This window comes from Trachurus trachurus (assembly GCF_905171665.1).
Source record: "Trachurus trachurus genome assembly, chromosome: 9".
In the NCBI taxonomy this organism is placed as follows: domain Eukaryota; kingdom Metazoa; phylum Chordata; class Actinopteri; order Carangiformes; family Carangidae; genus Trachurus; species Trachurus trachurus.
Genome location: NC_139895.1, coordinates 33004740 through 33021975, shown reverse-complemented (window position 1 = coordinate 33021975; position 17236 = coordinate 33004740). Strand labels below are relative to the sequence as shown.

The following is a 17236-nucleotide window of genomic DNA, read 5'->3' as shown; positions in this document are numbered from 1 at the left end:
CACACACACACACACAAACACCATACACGACTCCAGCGATCAAACGATCGCCCGCAGTGTGCGTTGTGCCACAGTGCACGCTGATTGACTTGAATGGGGGTCCCAGACACGGACTGTGTGGAAATGTGCGAGTGACTCGTGAACTGCCAATCATCTAACAGACAGTACGTGTGCTCTCTGCCTGTCATTGAAACAGCCCATCACATCACTGGAAGCTACGAGTGACAGGCAAACAGCCAATCATTCAACAGCTGTGTAGTTTGGTTGCAGCACCATCACCATGTGCGTTTATTTACAACAGAACAGCTGTAGTGAGAAGACGTGGACTACCATTGTGCGTCTGAAGCAACGGTGGCATAATTAAGTTGCGATGGTCCGCCGCTACTTAATTCGCTACGAAATCCAGGCAATATTATAACTTTTATTTAAACTCTGAAATATATTGAGGAGCAACCTCATTTACAATATAGCCGAGACAAAACACAAAACGTTTGAAACATACATCTGAAAATACCAAAAGGTAAAAGTGACAAAGATAAATTGAAAACAGAGCCTAGTTAAAAACAGGAGCAATTGGAGGTAAAATAAGATGCAGTTATGGATTTAAACTGTCCTAATGATAAAGTATGGTAGTTTCAGATGGTTTTGCAGAGTGTTCCAGGTTGCAGGTGCACAGTAAGAAAATATGTTATCGGGTTTTCATTATCGACAGAAAACTGGACAGATATTACATTTCAATGCTAATATCGGGCCAATATTATGGGTCGTCTGATATTAGCTGTCAGCCGAAATGATCAGACATCCCTAGTCTGGACCAAAGCAATGGACTGACTGACATCATCATCCATCCCACTAGCATAAACAAAACCAAAAGATGCTCCAGTCCACACCATAAGATATACATGACACTTCTTTACCTCGGCCCCAATGAACTGACTATGAGAGATTCACTTAGAAACACTAGTCATTCAAAAGGCCATTTACTTGAGATCAGCTGACATAGATTTCAGCCATGACCCATACATCAACAGGACATGTTTTCCGATAACAATATTGAATTCTCGCCGACTTGATAAGAGATGAGGCCTCGCCTTTCACTTGACTCTGACTCGGTGGAGGCTCAGGCCCAGATGCTATCAAATATGGCCAGCAAAGTAGTATAAATAAAATGTACACAGGACTGTGTTTGGGTTTCCTAATTACAATGTGTGTGTGTGTGTGTGTGTGTGTGTGTGTGTGTGTGTGTGTGTGTGTGTGTGTGTGTGTGTGTGTGTGTGTGTGTGTGTGTGTGTGTGTGTGTGTGTGTGTGTGTGTGTGTGTGCGCCCGGGTACACACACACACACACACACACCCACACATCCCCCAGTAGGCCTTATGGCTGCTTGGAGGTTTGCTAAATAGGATGCTATCATAAAACAGCCTTGTAAAAAGCTCATCTGGTGCACACCATCTGTAAACACAGATATGAAGAAGTTCATGGAGCCTGTGAAACCTGACACCTCTAAACATTACCAGGCCCGTGTGATGCCAGCTCCACGGCAAAGGCCGAATTAATGTGCAAAAACATATATTAGTGCAGCCTTTTTCATAAAGACCATGTTTTTACTTGCGCTGATCCTTGACAGTAATTGCTCTGCAGCACAAGTGTGATTAATTACAGTTTGTGGCTATAAATATGTGTTTATTTAGAGCACATGCGAGAACCTTCAGAGATTACATAAATGAAGAAGACGTTCATTTAATAGCTATTAATATTTAAGCACAGTTACATCAGGTGTTTGCACAAAACAAGTTATCACCCACTTAAGGAGAGAAAAACTACTTTATCCACTTGCTTCATATTCACAATTCCTATCTATTATTTATAATATATGAATATTAACAAAACAATATATATTTACTTGTGCAGTCAGGCTGTTGTGTTGACCCTTGCACTTAATTTCACTGGCTATATGTACCCTTGGACACAATGCAGAGTAAATTAGGACTCTAAATATGTGTAAAAACATCAGCTGAATGTCTAATAGGAACAAATATGAAATAAAATTAAGTATTAGCAACAAACCAGAGATGGTGTACCTTGTCTCTAGCTCTTTGTAAAAAGTGGTTTAGCCTGTTGTAAGTCATTATACAGAACACTGAGTCTTCTGCCTACCACATTTAAATCCCAAGTGGTTTTCACCCTCAGGGAATTCCTTCACAAGTGCTGAAAAACAAAAAAAGAAAAAGCTCACAGAAAGAAAATGAAAAAAAAAATAAAAGCAGTGTCCATATGCATCTCTGTGGGCTCATACAAAGATGGCAATATTTAAAAAAGGAAGGCTGCGGTTGAGGCAGGGTGGTGGAATGAAGACATGTGGCTCCAAGAACACAACTGATTGAATCTGCTGACTGAGATGGATGAAAGGTATCTGCAGCTTTCTTACATGATTTAGCGCTGCTGAATGAGCGGGGGGTGGGGTGGGGGGGCTCTCGTCCTGTCCTGTCCTGACTGCCAGCCCCTCAGATTAAGCAGGATGGAAGATGCAACATTCATCCAGAGCAGATTAGGCCACGTTGACTCATTCTCACGAACAAACAGAGCAGAGCGCGGACTCGCAAAGGTGGGGATGACGGAGGGAAAACACAGTTCACACAGATCATGGTAATGTTTGCAATCGCAGGATCATTACTAATGTAGAGGATGTGTTGGAATTTAGAAATTAAATATCTCTTACTCCACAAAAACTTGTTGTCAAAGCTGCAATCAAGAATTACATTCATAGTCAATTCTTCTGAAAAATTGTGAAATGATCCATTACAATATCCCAGAGCTGAAACCAAGGTATCTAAATGTCTTTGATGAGAAAAGTCATAACTAAACATCCGCTAACAGGCTTTCACTGGAGAGTTCAACCTCATGTTGACAGTCACAGAGCCTGAAAATGGAATGTGGATACTGTATTTCGAGGGCTTAGAACCAAAAGGGCGTAAGTGACATTTGACAAACTTTACAGGAGAGGCAAAACAAAATTTTGACCAGACTTCAATCAACTGTATTCATTAACCTTAAACCACAACATTGCAACCACAGACATACTTATATGAATGAGTATTTATGTAATAAACTTATGACATATTAACACAATGAACATGTTCTAAAACATTTTAAAATCAAAAAAATATGTCAAAAACGTCACATACGCCTTTTTGGCACCAAACATTTCCAAGTCTTCTAGGACATATTGGGCGTATCTGCTGAACAATGCATTGAACTGATTGAATAATTAACACTTGAATAAGTAATTAATTGTCATGTTACTCATTCATTAATTATTTCCTATGGGGTCCTATGTTCCCCGCTGTTGCTGGTCGATGGACTCTCTCCACTTATCTGGACTCTATCCATCTATCTGGCCTGTCTAGCCTCTACCTGGTCTTTTTACTGTACTAAACTTAACCAACTCCTGTCTTTATTGCCTAAACCCAACCAATGGGACAATTACACTTCTCACTCAAAGTCACAACTCAACTTCTCACTCAAAAATAGGCAAACATCTGCAAAGTCACAACTCCACTGCAGGTATGGGACAAAAAATGGCATGTTGCCCTGGTATTTTTGGGGAAAAGTGGGGAACATAGGACCTTTTTTCTATGAAAGGGTTCTATGTTGCCCAGTCACACACAAAACAGGTACATAGGAGCTGGGGAACATAGGGATGACCCCAGTAAGGCTCTCAAGGCATGATTCTGTCTTACTGTAATCACTCTTGTGAGGGCATACATTCAAAAACAACTCTGACTCATCTTTAACTTCTTTAATATAGGATTCATCAGTTTGTTTCATAATATTCATCAAAATCTTTTCTGCCTCAGACAGTTCCATGTCTGCAGTTTTCTCAGCCATTTTCAATGCTGTTTAAGGGCAACAACTACACTTACGCCCTTCTGGCTCTGAACCAACATGTGGGTCCTACATGTATTTAGATGTATTTTTCAGGGCCAGAAGGGCGTAAGTGCACTTACGCCCTTCTGGCTCCAAACATTACTCACATTTTTGAGTTAGGTCTTTATTGTTTTGTTGCTTTATTCAATACAGTTTGATCTCAGATGGGTCATTTTGGCATCATTGGATAGAGCTCATCAAGACCTTTCTTTTGATATATAGAACTCATTTTCGCCCAAAATGTCACTTACGCCCTTTTGGTTCTAACCCCTCGATTTGGTCTTTTGCTAATGGCTAACATGCTAATAAACATCTGTCAGACAATTCACGCATGAATACTTTGCACCCCAATGTTCACTCTCCCTTCTTCAGCACTCTCGTGGCTTTCATCAAATCAAACATCTGGCTCTGGCACTGGCTATTTTACAATTTACTCACTATCCGCTATTTGGTGCTAGCTAGTTACTGTTACTGTTCCCCTGAGACTGGGTGGCTACTACTACTACTACTACTACTACTACTACTACTACTACTACTACTACTACTACTACTACAAGGCTACTTGATATAAAACCAAAACAATGAACTTTAACTAAAATTCTACCTAGAACTGAGGGCAAATTGAAAGTTAGGTGATAATTTCCTGTAGGCCAGACCTGCAGGCCAGACCTGGCCCGTCCAACTCTTCCGTCTAGGCCGTGAGATCAAAGACAAACCAGACAAATTTACTGAAGAGGCAGAAGGTCTTTTGGCCAAGAAAGAGAGTCACAAACGGTAGCGGTGGGGAGGGGAGGGGCGGGTTACACCGGGCCATACGTCATATTGAGATACCAGCCGTATCGCAATAACGCAGAAATCCTCTAGGGGGTGATAGAAGTTACGCACTATAACTTTAATGTAATAATTTCTCTTAATAAGATGATGTTTGGAGTCATTCTGGATAATGATAAGAAGGTACAGGGTGATAAAAACTTGTGCGGCCCCCGGCAATTTTGGGTTTCATGTATGGCCACCAAGGGAAAATTGTCCCCAACCCACCCACTGTGAGTGATGCTATTCATACTACAGTAATTTGATCCAGTTGTGGTGAACAAACTTTTGATTGGTGCAGCTTTAATATTTGTCATACTGATTGCAGTCGCATGCCAGTCCTATGTTAGAGAAGCTATTTCTCTGAGCTGAGTGCCTGGACCTGCTGAGATCTGAAATAAGGCCACTAGACACCTTCACAGCATAAACCTATACAGGTCCAGATGACGTACAGTGGTTAGGAAAAGTTGAATGCCTTCAAGTACCATTCAGCCATATAGCAGACGAGGAGAACCCAGTGAACTGCGGGGCTGATTGCTGACTACATTAAGCCTCTTAGGCAGAACGTTGATGAATCCACTCGCTGAAATGTGAAGGTAATAGTCTTGACATAGCAAAGACATAACTCAGCGACTGTACCTGCAGAGTCCCCGAGTGGCAGCAAAAGCCAAGCAGGAGCTGGTCCAATATGAAAGGGGACTTGCTTTTATTACCATCATCATTACTGTATATCATTTCTGAATGTACAGCCATTTGGTTTCATTTAAATGTAAATCTGGGCACTGAACTGCACACGTTGTCACCCACAGCAGCCTGACTATGATGATTCATTCTGGGATCGGCAGGGAAAATAGAAGAGCCCCTTTACTTTCTCTGAGGGAAAATAACAGATTTGACCTTTGTCTGTTTTCATGAAAGCCCTGTACACAGAGGAATTTAATAAAAGAAAATAAAAAAAACCTTGAGATTTTTTTTTCTAAAGAACAAGTAGCTGCAGTTTTGTGCATCCTTTGTACTCAGGTGAGTTTTTTTCTTTCTTTCTGCAATGTACAGCGCAAGGTCATGGTTGGACTAAACCCTGGGAAGGACTGATGAGTTAACGTGTCAAATGAGCTTTCACTGTCAGAGAGCGGAGAGAGACGCAGCACCGGGCGCCATGTGGCGACGGTTATTTCAGCGAGACTTGACATAATTGTGCATCTGTGAGGCTGGAAGATGCCGTTTGCCGCTAATGTTTATCAAATGAGGTGACCACCGGGGGTCCGGGGCGTGCGTGCACTCTGGCTCCTACCAACAGAAAGGCAAACAGCTCCATACTATAATCTCATATCACGTCCTGGTGAGGTTACATAGCATAGGGGGGAAAAAACAGTACTGAGCAGAATGTTGAATTACTAGTAAATGAACTAGGTGACTTCCAACAATACTCAATCAAATATCACATTGCCATTATTTTTCTGGCTCTACGGGCAGCCTCTCTCTTGCTAAATCACACATCACATAAATTAATCATCAAGTCCCAAATAAACACGCCTGCATGTCAAATGAAATCAACAAGAGCTTTATCAGAAGCCAGTTCATATGGGATATTACACACACTCAGCACACTCAGATAGCCTTTTTGCATCTTTAAGCAGGATCTCTTAAAGCGTCATTAGGAGATAAATGCACGGTAATAGAGAACCTGATCCATACGGGAACTTTCATCTAACGCTGCAGCTCGGGAAGCAGCTTGGATCTTGTGTTTCACATTCAGCGTTGAGAGCTGAGAGGCATTTTAAAGGGGACATATTATGGAAATATCACTTTTTGAAGGCTCTTTCACATATATTTGGGTGTTTGTCTTGCCTTTCGTCCCCCAAAACACGAGAATTGACAGAACAATCTGTAATTTTCAGGCTTCCTGGGTTGAAATCCATGTGGTTTTATGAGCTCGAATTTGCCTAATACCACCCCTACCTGGTACCTGTAGAAGGGGCGGGGCAAACAGTGGTTCCTTTGCATTTAAAGGGACAGGCGCTTCTGAACAGGGCTGTTTTGAATTGATAAAAAAAGTGTTTTGATGTTTGATCCTTGGGGGATTTTGACCGAAGCATAAAGCACAGACATGTGTTTAAGACACCTGGGAACTATTGGAAAAGGGGCATAACATGTCTCCTTTAGTGCACTGCAAAAACTCAAAATCTTACCAAGAATATTTGTCATATTTCCAGTCAAAACAAATCTCATTATACTTAAAATAAGACTACAAGCACACAAAAAAACTTGCTTTCACTGGCAGATTTTTTTTACTTATCTCAAATGGAAATTATCTAAAAAACAAGTTAATTTTTAGGCGATGAGTCTTATTTTAAGTGGAAAGAGATTAGTTTTGACTAGAAATGAGACATTTTGACAAGAAATAAGACAAGGTGTGGAGGCTGATGCACACTTCAAAATCTTGAAAAACAGGTGCGTTGGAGCATAGGAGTGAACAAAGGAAAAAAGGGTCTCCCGACAAGAAATAAGACAAATATTCTTGGAAAGATTTTAAGTTTTTGCAGTGTGTCCCCTTTGGCCACACTGTGCACGCTTGCAGCCAGCGTGGCCCAGGAGAGGCCCTCCTTCGCCTGACTCTCGCTCCCAGCCGACGGTGGACCTGCGAGCCTCACCTTGAGAGCCTAAACCAGGCGAAGAGTGCAAGCTGGTGCTGTCAGGTCCCCGCTGCAGCCGGGGCTGCTGATCTGGGTCAAGGAGTCGGAGCCTTGTGGGGAAATGTCCATGCGACACCTGTCGTTACATGTATGGCCTTTGAGACTGATGTGACATGCAGAGGAATGGCGGCATGGAAGGAAGGTGTCGACGTGGCTTATGAGAAGCTGGCCACAGCAGAATGTCACTCTGGCTCCTAGAGACACTGTGGAAGTGTCATTTTTAATGTATTACATCCTGTGCTAAAAGCATTAATTAACTGATTAGTCAACTGACATAAAAATTAATCACTCTGCCGTGATCGTTCTGACTGTCAAGTGATCAATTTGATCAATTTTTTGCAAACTGATTCCAGCTTGACAAATATGAGAAACTGTTTAATAGTGAAGATTTTTGATTGACGGTCAGATGGAAACGAGGAATATGAAGATGCAATTTAAACATAAAAAATGAAGAAAAATCAATAAAGATCTCCCAAGCAGCAGCCAGTGAACATACACTCCATTCAAACTACATCACTATCCACTCATTTCAGACTGTCTGCTTGTGTAAGATGTTTGATTGTGGCTCCTATGGTGAGAAGCAGCATGGACCAACTGGTTTGGGACACGGAAGAGAGGGAGCTTTATTGATGTCCCCTCCCAGGGCTTCTGGGCATCGAGGTCCCTCAGTTTCAAACTCTGCCAGAGCCAGTGATTTATTCTGCTTGAACAGATTTAACATTAAAAAACATATGAAAAGCATGAGAGCAAAGTGGCACTGCCTCAGGTATGATCAGCCTTTTCATCTACCGTCTAATTCACTGGTTCTCACCCTTGTGATCCCCCAAGGGGTCACAAGACAGGAAAGAAGGAAAAACAGAGTAGCCTAACTTAAAACAAAACATGTTTCTTTTTCCTCTAACTTTTTTGATCTACTGGAAAATGTCTGGACAGTTTGGTCAACATCCCAAACGATGTCCACATGTCGCCCTGAGGGCGTCTGAGCCGTGGAACTTCTAATGAAAGATGCATTATGGGAACTGTTTGATCTTGTTTTGTTTTTTTTCCTGGTGCTGAAATTTTGACCTTGTCAGATTTGAACATTATGGAATATTAATCATGCTACAGTATCCCCATCGTTGCATGTTACATCCAGCATATTTACATGAAGACAAGCTTGCTTAACTAGATGCATTGCATGTTCTTTTTCTATTTCAAGGATCATATCTGTATTGATTTTCAACGGGCGGTCTACTCTTTAGATATTCACATTGGTACAACCCGACACGGCACAAATTTCCCGTTCGCAAAAAAATGAGCTCAAACCAAAACTTCACTCATGCGAGAGCTCTGTGTTGAACTCTGAAAAACCTCACACCGCTGGTGTTTAGCTCACTATCTTCTCACTTTGCAACAAGAAACATTCTGCAGACGCCATCCCACAGAGTCCAGCAGATTAAATAAGAAGACAGAGCTTCAGCATCATTGTGCTCAGTCCAACAGGGGACTTTACACACACACACACACACACACACACACACACACGTCCAGTCTCTGTGGTGGGCTCATGGTGCCGCGATGTTGTGACCTCAATCTATTACTGCACTCAGTTCAGCTCCATGGGGCTGACATACAGTGAGTTTAGATTGTGTGGCTCCAAAGTGGGAGGCTGCCAACAACGAATCAGATTCAAATACCGTCCACACTCAACTCTAACCCACACTAAGAGGAATCTGACAAACCTGCAGCCGCTCACGCTGCCGACCACTTGGGAGAAAAGCGATGAACAGTTTTTTTTCACAGTCACAAGATCATCACAGAAACACAATCAGATGACTGAGAGGCAAACGAGGCAAACGATGTTGTGCGTAACATCAGATTCAAACAGTTTGACTTTCAGTGTAAAGCCTGCACCAGAAGAGAATTCTGCTTTATTGTGGAGGGTGTTTTGTAGTGGTAAACCATTTCTGGTTATTTCCACTTGATGTGTTCTTTCTGTTGCAGAGATGGCATCACACTGAGGCATGTACCCACTCCTCAACTGCACAGCTACCCCACGTTCAGTCAGATTTATGCCAACAGAATATATGAAAACCCCCTTTATGGCTCTAAACAAATGATGAATGTTCCTCAACAGAGCGTGGCACCCCGCAGCCATCAGCCCTCCTGCCCTACACCAAAATAAAAAATCGTTTGAGGTGCGTCAGTGGCAGAATATTTGTCTTATTTTTGTTCTTTAACAGTTCTAGCCACAAACAGCCTCTCTCCCTGCCTCTGCATCCAGTTCATGCTATCTGGGAGTGCATCGTTTTAAAATGAAGACAGAATGAGTCCTGCAACTCCCGGAGAAAAAGAAAAAAAACGCGGTGACATGCCTGTTGCACAGGCGTGCCTGTGTTAAAGCCTCCCCTCCTGGATGCAGAGCGGGCATCATGATGGATTCATTAATGACTGCGAGAACTGAGTGAAAAAGAGACAATTAACATCGATTTCTTTAGGGGGGGATATGAAAAAAAGATAAACAGTGTGAGAACTTGGCGGTACGAGCTGTGTGGCTTGATGAATCAATACCAGAGGCTCTGCTGCGCATCGGGAGAGGAGAGTGACAATAAGTCCGAGCATGGACAAAAAAAAAACCCCAGCATGAAAATTGGATGTGAACAGTGATGTTTTTTGCAAAGATTTGAAATAAATATACATGTATGAAAAAACACGAGCACTGCAAAACAATGCAAATGCCAGAAGTGGTGCGTAACAACGAGGATGGCACAAGAATAAAAGGTTGTTCTTTTTTCTTTCTTTTTTTTTTAAACAAAACCTAGTGACAGCCAAAAGTCCGGGCGGCTCTTACCTTTGGAGATCACGGATGCTGCACAATAAAGAAGAAGCAGGAGGCCCGTCATGGAGAGGTAACGTCCCTTTGACAGCACACCCATACCGACGCGTAGCTTTCCACCGAGACGCTATACTATAGTGCTGCTGGTGTCGGTGCTCCGGAGCTCCGGCGCCTCCTCTCGCCGCCGCTGCCGCCTCCTCCTCCTCCTCCTCCTCCGAGCTGGACGAGCCCCGGCAGCGCAAGTTCCTCCGCGGAGCCGGGGACAGTTTTGCGGTCTGATAGGATGAGAGGAAAAAGATGAAGAAGCAGAAGAAGTGAACGGCTCTCGGGTTGGACTGCCGGTGCACAGAGAAGAAGCATCTTCACTTCACTTTTTGCTGTGAGTGTGTGCGCGGCGGGGGAGACGTGCGCTCCGAGTTTACCCCCTCTCTCCCAGGCATCGCCATCCCGGAGCCTGCCTCGCGCTAACCAATGGCAGAGAGAGGAAGGCGGAGAGGAGGAGACCGGTGGGTAGGCTGCATGTATGTATGTAAGCCTAATCACTCCATATCTCTCCTGACTGTCCACTTGTCCACCCTAACACAGTCTGATAGTGGTTAACACTGGATGTATTGGATAAAAAGTAGAATACAAAAAAAAAAAATGTTCATGCATATTTTAAAGCATGCTGAAACATCTCAAGAGACATTGTGCCAGTATCTGATGTCCAAGATATTTCATACTCTGTCACATACAGCAGAGAGAGAGAAGACTGGCCCTCAGTGTTGCATTGCCAAGTGGGCTACATTTCTAATGTTTCCTGGCATTCTTTTTCGGTGATGATTGGAGGAAAAAGCAGAAATTGCAGTTTTATCTGGGCCATGTTTTTTAGTCGCTTACAGAAATCTGTAAAAACGTGTGACTAAAGGAAGGTAAATGTAAATGAGACGATATGAACAGTCACTGTAGGTTTCTATGAGAACATTATTAGCCTGCATATGGATGTCTTGGTGGAATGCAGCACATTCAGTGTTAGTGTGTATCATTTGATCACAAAAAATGAAGAACTGATACAGAGACGTGCTGTACAGATAACACACGTCCCTATGATGTGATGACTGCATCTCTGTCTAAGTGTTATGTGGACACTGTCAGAAATAACTGAGGTCAGTTAGTGACGGTGTTGTAGGCTGTATATACTGAGAGGTGTGTTGAGTGTTTTGTCCTTAAAGGGATATTTCAGCATTTTGGCAAATGTGCCCATTGCCATAATTCCTATAAGTCATAGGAGTAGGTTTATTACCTTTAATTGTCAGTGCATGTTGTTTTGAGATCAGCGGGGCAGAGACGCGAGCTGCTCAGCGAACACAATGGAGGTGTAGGGTACAGGTCCCTCATCAAACTCATCAAATACACAATCCAACAACTCCAAAACGCTCTGGTGGACAAGTTGTGATCTGCACATTCACCACGCTATGATGAGATAATAATGTTACATTACAAGACAGAGTTGGTTTTTTTTAGGCAAATACCCGGAACTACATTCTAGATATGGCTGCTATGGGCGAAGTGATTTTAGTATTTGCTTCGTGTGTCGTAATGTTACATAATTATACATGATTATCTCACAGCGTGGTGAATGTGCGGGTCACAACTTGTCCACGAGAGGGTTTTGGAGTTGTTGGATTGTGTATTTGATGAGTTTTGAGGGACAGGGGACCTGTACCGTTCACCACTATTGTGTTCACTGAGAAGCGGTAACGGTAGCGGCGTTATAACGAGGAAACAGTAACTTTTTTGATCACTCGTTACATACAGTAAAAAAGTAGTGTGGTTATTTTATAACGTCATTATTCCCATCACTGGTGCTAATTTCAGATAATTTAACACATCAGTGGCAATATCAACAAAACCTGGACATGACATGCATCACATATGCCTGAGCAGTTGTACGGGATTGTATTAGATCAGGGGTGTCAAACATAAGGCCCGCAGGCCAAAAGCAGCCTGCCAAGGGTCCAATCCGGCCTGTTGTTCATAATATGTTTCGTAAAAGGATAGTTAATTGAACATAAACATCTTAATAATGTACTTGGACTTCTTTGCACTAAAACAAAAGGGAAAATAATTTGAGTTCTCGTTATTAATAGGTTATTATTTTACTGGTCTGGCCACTTGTGATCAAATTGTGCTGTATGTCATCCCTGAACTAAAATGAGGTTGACACCCCTACAGTATATTAAATGGACCACTGAGTACAAGGTTACTATGAGCTGTACTGTGGTAGTTTGTCTCTGTAATTTTATCAAGTGAAAGCACAATAGGAAGGAAATGTTATCAACAGCAGGTTCACAAAAAACAATTAAGAGAAGGTAAAGAAGAACAAGGCCTCATCTCAGTAAACTGACACTAACTGTAACTTTTCCCCCCTACTACATTTAATATCGGAGTTTTCTAGACAATAAATATTTAAAACAGATGCTCATTAACCCCCTGGCCTCGCCCTGGTGTTAAGGAAAAACGCCTACAAATTGCAAGACAGCCATGCACAAAATCACTCTTAACACACCACACAGTAGGCTATATCCAACATCATTCCCATTATCGTAATGATATACCATTCATTAAATATGTAAACATGTCTGTAATGTCCCTTTTCTTCTCCTATTTGTTGGAGCTGAGGATACAGTGTCGTGCTAATGGACATTTCAGGTGGAGGACAAACGATTGCAGTGAAGGTCGTCCCGCTGAAGGACGGCGCGCGTAGCCACCAGAGCAACTGGCTATTTGTAGTGTTTAATGTGGGTCTGTAGTCACACATGACCAGAACCGCCGTAGTCATCTGTTTTCATCCGGAAATTGTTTCACATAAATCACATAATTGAAAAATGAATAATTACAAGAAAGGCAGGGGAAGGAGGGGTGGGGATGGGGGGTCTTAATGTGGTAAAGTTACACAATGTATTGTATGGTAAGATGCTTTTCATTAGTTTGTATCACCCATAGTGTTATTTCATATATACAGTACAGGAAGGAAGGCTGAGGATTATCTCACACTGTTACATTTCCCATGATGCAAATATTATAGAAATTAAATCTGTACATAATTCTTTGAGTTTTTTCATAAATACATATCTGAGGTTGGCTCTTTATAAGAATAACTGCCAGTCAACTGTAACAAAAAGCCTCCACTTTATGTCTTGTTCATAATCTGTGTTAATCTCTGAGACATGTCAGTGGCTCTGCTGCTGATGTGTGTAATATCACCGCTAAGCTTTCCTTCCATCAAGCCAAGCTCAGGGTGTTGCGTCAGGAAGTTCTTGACCTGATTCTGTGTGGCACATATTCTGCATTCAATTATGTCTGCACTCTCATCTGACAGAGATGTGATGTTCTGTAATCAGTGTGACCAGCAGAAAGCTGTATGGAATGGCTTTCAATTTGAATTTATGGACGTGAGGAAAATTAGATGCCGAGGCGAGTGACCTTCGCTGTTTCTGGAAGCTCAGATTGGAATTTGGAGGTGTCTCTGTGACAGTAAGCATTTCTTAATATTTCCATTAGTGACGACTGTCGTGCTTAGTCGAGAGGTTCACTGATTGGCAGATGGCAGAGAGCAAAGCTTTAGCTTTAGCTTTAAAGGACCAGTGTATCAGGACTGGTCTGTCAATGTGTGTCGCTGTGGCCCAGAGTCACGTACACTGATCAGTCATGGCTAATATTGTGTTGGTCCCTTTTGCTGCCAAATACACAACAAACTATCATGTGTGTCCTGACAGCTTTCTATCAGAAACAGCATGAACTTCTTCAGTAGTTTGAGCAACAGTATAGCTGGTCTGTTGCATCGGACCACACGGGCCAGCCTTCACCAATTGGATCGGACTACACACAGACGTAATTTACAGGCGATCATCTTGCCGCAGTATCTGCACTATAAATCTACGCATAACATAGTGAAATTTTGTCCATATTACTTTAAAGGGATATTTCAACATGTTGGCAAATTCGCCTATTGCCATAATCCCTATAGTTTTAGGAGTAGGTTCATTACCTTTAATTGTCGGTGCAAGCTGTTTTGAGATAGGTGGGGCAGAGACGTGACCTGCTTAGCTGACGCAACGGAGGCTCATGGGATTTCTACGTTTCCCTTCAAAAACTCCAAAACACTCTTGTGGAAAAGTTGTGACCTGCACATTCACCATGCTATGAGATAATAATGTACAATTATGTAACATTACGACACACAAAGAAAAAACTCGGAAATACTTACTTTTGAAATCACACCGCCCAGCAGCCGTGTCTGAAATGTAGTTTGAGTTACGCATTTGCCTCGAAAACAACTCTGTCTCATAACGTTCCGTTATTATCTCATACTGTGGTGAATGTGCAGGTCACAATTTGTCCATGAGAGCGTCTGAGTTGTTGGATTGTGTATTTACTTTGATGAGGACAACGTGGGAACACCATGCACCTCGCGTCTCTGCCCCGCCAATCTAAAAACAGCTTGCACCGACAGTTAAAGGTAATGAACACGCCTAAAACTATAAGGATTATGGTAACAGGCAAATTTTGCCAAAATGTTGAAATATCCCTTTAACCATTTGCATAATGTTACTTTCATAGAAAGTACATGGTGAAAATTATTTGTAATTTTAATTATGCAGTATCATAACTGCATTTCTGACGTTCATAACAGACCAAACCATTTGAAAATCAGTCAAAAGCTGAGCAAGTTCTGGTTCTGTTGGTAGAACATGCACCGTAGGTTTAATGCTCTGAGGGAGCAGCAGACCAACACAAGCTGGTGACTGCGTGGCGACACCGTGTCATTGGGAAGCAGCACTGGATGAGCCATCTAGTCTTCTGATATACAGTATATCTATGGCCTTCAATCCCCATGTGTATCACTGAGCCCACCACTGTTCCTTCCTTGGACCGTTTTTGATAGATCCTGACCACTGCAGACCGGGAACAGCCCACAAGAGCTGCGGCTTTTCACATGAGAGACCGAGTCAAACTGGATCAAATGACTGATTTACTCAACTTGTGTCACTTCTCTTTTAACATAAGACAAAGTAAAGCAATCAACAGAACCTTTGGAGCTTCTAGTTAAATCCAAATAGATCTCCCTTAATCCTTCACACAGGTCCTTTATGGTCAAACCCATCAAAGGTCCCCTGTTGCTGGAGAACATATTGTTTTTTCTCTTGCCACACAGCAAAAATATCTTTATAACATCAATGTGATTTCATCTTCATACTACTAGTTACATGCTTGAATGAACAATCATCCAAAGAAAGAGACAGAAGAAATAAATTACACATTCAGAATGAAGTCATTGAGGCTGAAGGTCTGCATGCAGCCTTGGATTTTTCTTTTGAGCTCAATATCCCTGCCGTGTCTCAGAGGTGCTCTCAGTGTTTTTGTTCTCAGTCAAAAGATGCCACTCCAACACTGAAGTTCTTAACATTCCTCTTGTGTTCGGGTCACCAGTGACCCGTTTTCAGGTTTTAAATGCATAAAAGTACCAAATATTTGTTCATAGCATGAAGGCTATGACAGGAACCTCTATTTAAACAAAATAAAAAATATAAAAAATAAAACTGAAAAAAAAAATCACAGAATACTAAAATGCATGGTTAAAATTATGACATTTGTGTTGTTAGGGTCAATTTTGACCTGGTTATAACGATAAGAATGATAATTAGAGTTAAAACTGAAATCATAAGTGAAGAGTTCATTTGCAAAAGCAGATAACTCAGTCAAACCAAAGCTGAGTGACTTTGAGATGTAACAAAACAGACATATCTCAAAAAAATAAAGTTTTATTGAAAACAGAATAATTACAAAGCCTCAGCTCACTTTTTTCAAAATGGCACTTATCTGCTTTTGCAAATGAACTCTTCAAGTGCAAAACCAACATTTTCATGGATAAGGAAGCCTAACAATGTAACCAAGAGATGAGAAACAAATTGGATGGAAACAAGTTTTTAGTGTATTTTACAACTGATTTAAAACACGGGTCAAAACTGACCCTAACATAAGAGATGGTAGCAGAAAGCTGAGTTTACCATTGACATCAGTGGGAATTTAGCATTGCTGTTGTTCATCACTGGTTGCTTTCGATCAGTTTCCCAAAATTGTGCTCTATACTCTAACATGGAGGTGTTAGGATCGTCCAGTTGTCTCCTTGTCACCTTGTCTGTCTTGTCGTGTGTGTGTGTGTGTGTGTGTGTGTGTGTGTGTGTGTGTGTGTGTGTGTGTGTGTGTGTGTGTGTGTGTGTGTGTGTGTGTGTGTGTGTGTGTGTGTGTGTGTGTGTGTGTGTGTAGGCTGGGTGTGGTGCTGACACTGGTCCTGACTGGTCTCAATCAGACACACCTGACTCTCATCTGCCTCATCAACAAGCCACCAGCCACAGTGTTTGAAGAGCCCACGGAAAGAAGAAGAAAAAAAAACAGCTTGATTCCTGGTGGTGGTGTGGTAATTGTTCATTTATCTGTTGATATTTGCCAAATTCATGTCAGAAAATAATAATTAGGCCTATGAGTAATTTTACATCAAAAATCAATGTAATTATCTTGCCCTTCCTGTACTCGAGGGCATTCCTACTTTTCTGAGTAAAAAAAAAGTCAGATTAAAAATGTTTCTTGATTTTTTGTGTCCCTCCCTGGTTCTCTTGTTTGATCCTCAAAAAAGTACAAATCATTTTCATCATGTACTTTTCTATGAAAGAATGCAACTGGTTAAGGGGATATTTCAACATTTTGGCATGTTGGCACATTGCCATAATCTCTATAGTCATAGCAGTAGGTTTGTTACCTTTATTTGTCGGTGCAAGCTATTTTTAGAACGGCGGAGCAGAGCCGTGAGCAGTTCAGAGCTACACTACGGAGGCTCATGGGATTTCCACGTTTCCCTCATCAAACTCATCAAATACACAATCCAACAACTCCAAAACGCTCTTGTGGACAAGTTGTGATCTGTGCATTCACCATGCTATGAGATAATAACG

At 41.9% G+C, this 17236-nt stretch overlaps 1 protein-coding gene across 1 annotated transcript in view; it reads right to left on the bottom strand.

Moving 5' to 3' along the window:
• The window catches only part of unc5db (unc-5 netrin receptor Db), a gene marked incomplete at its 3' end in the record, with an annotated part of 317959 nt that extends 307612 nt beyond the window's left edge, over positions 1–10347 (bottom strand). Inside the window, exon 1 of the mRNA XM_083979098.1 lies at positions 10260–10347. Coding sequence (XP_083835224.1) covers positions 10260–10344 — 85 coding nt within the window. The 5' untranslated portion in view covers positions 10345–10347. The remainder of the gene's footprint in view (positions 1–10259) is intronic.
• Between the last annotated feature and the right edge of the window lie 6889 nt (positions 10348–17236).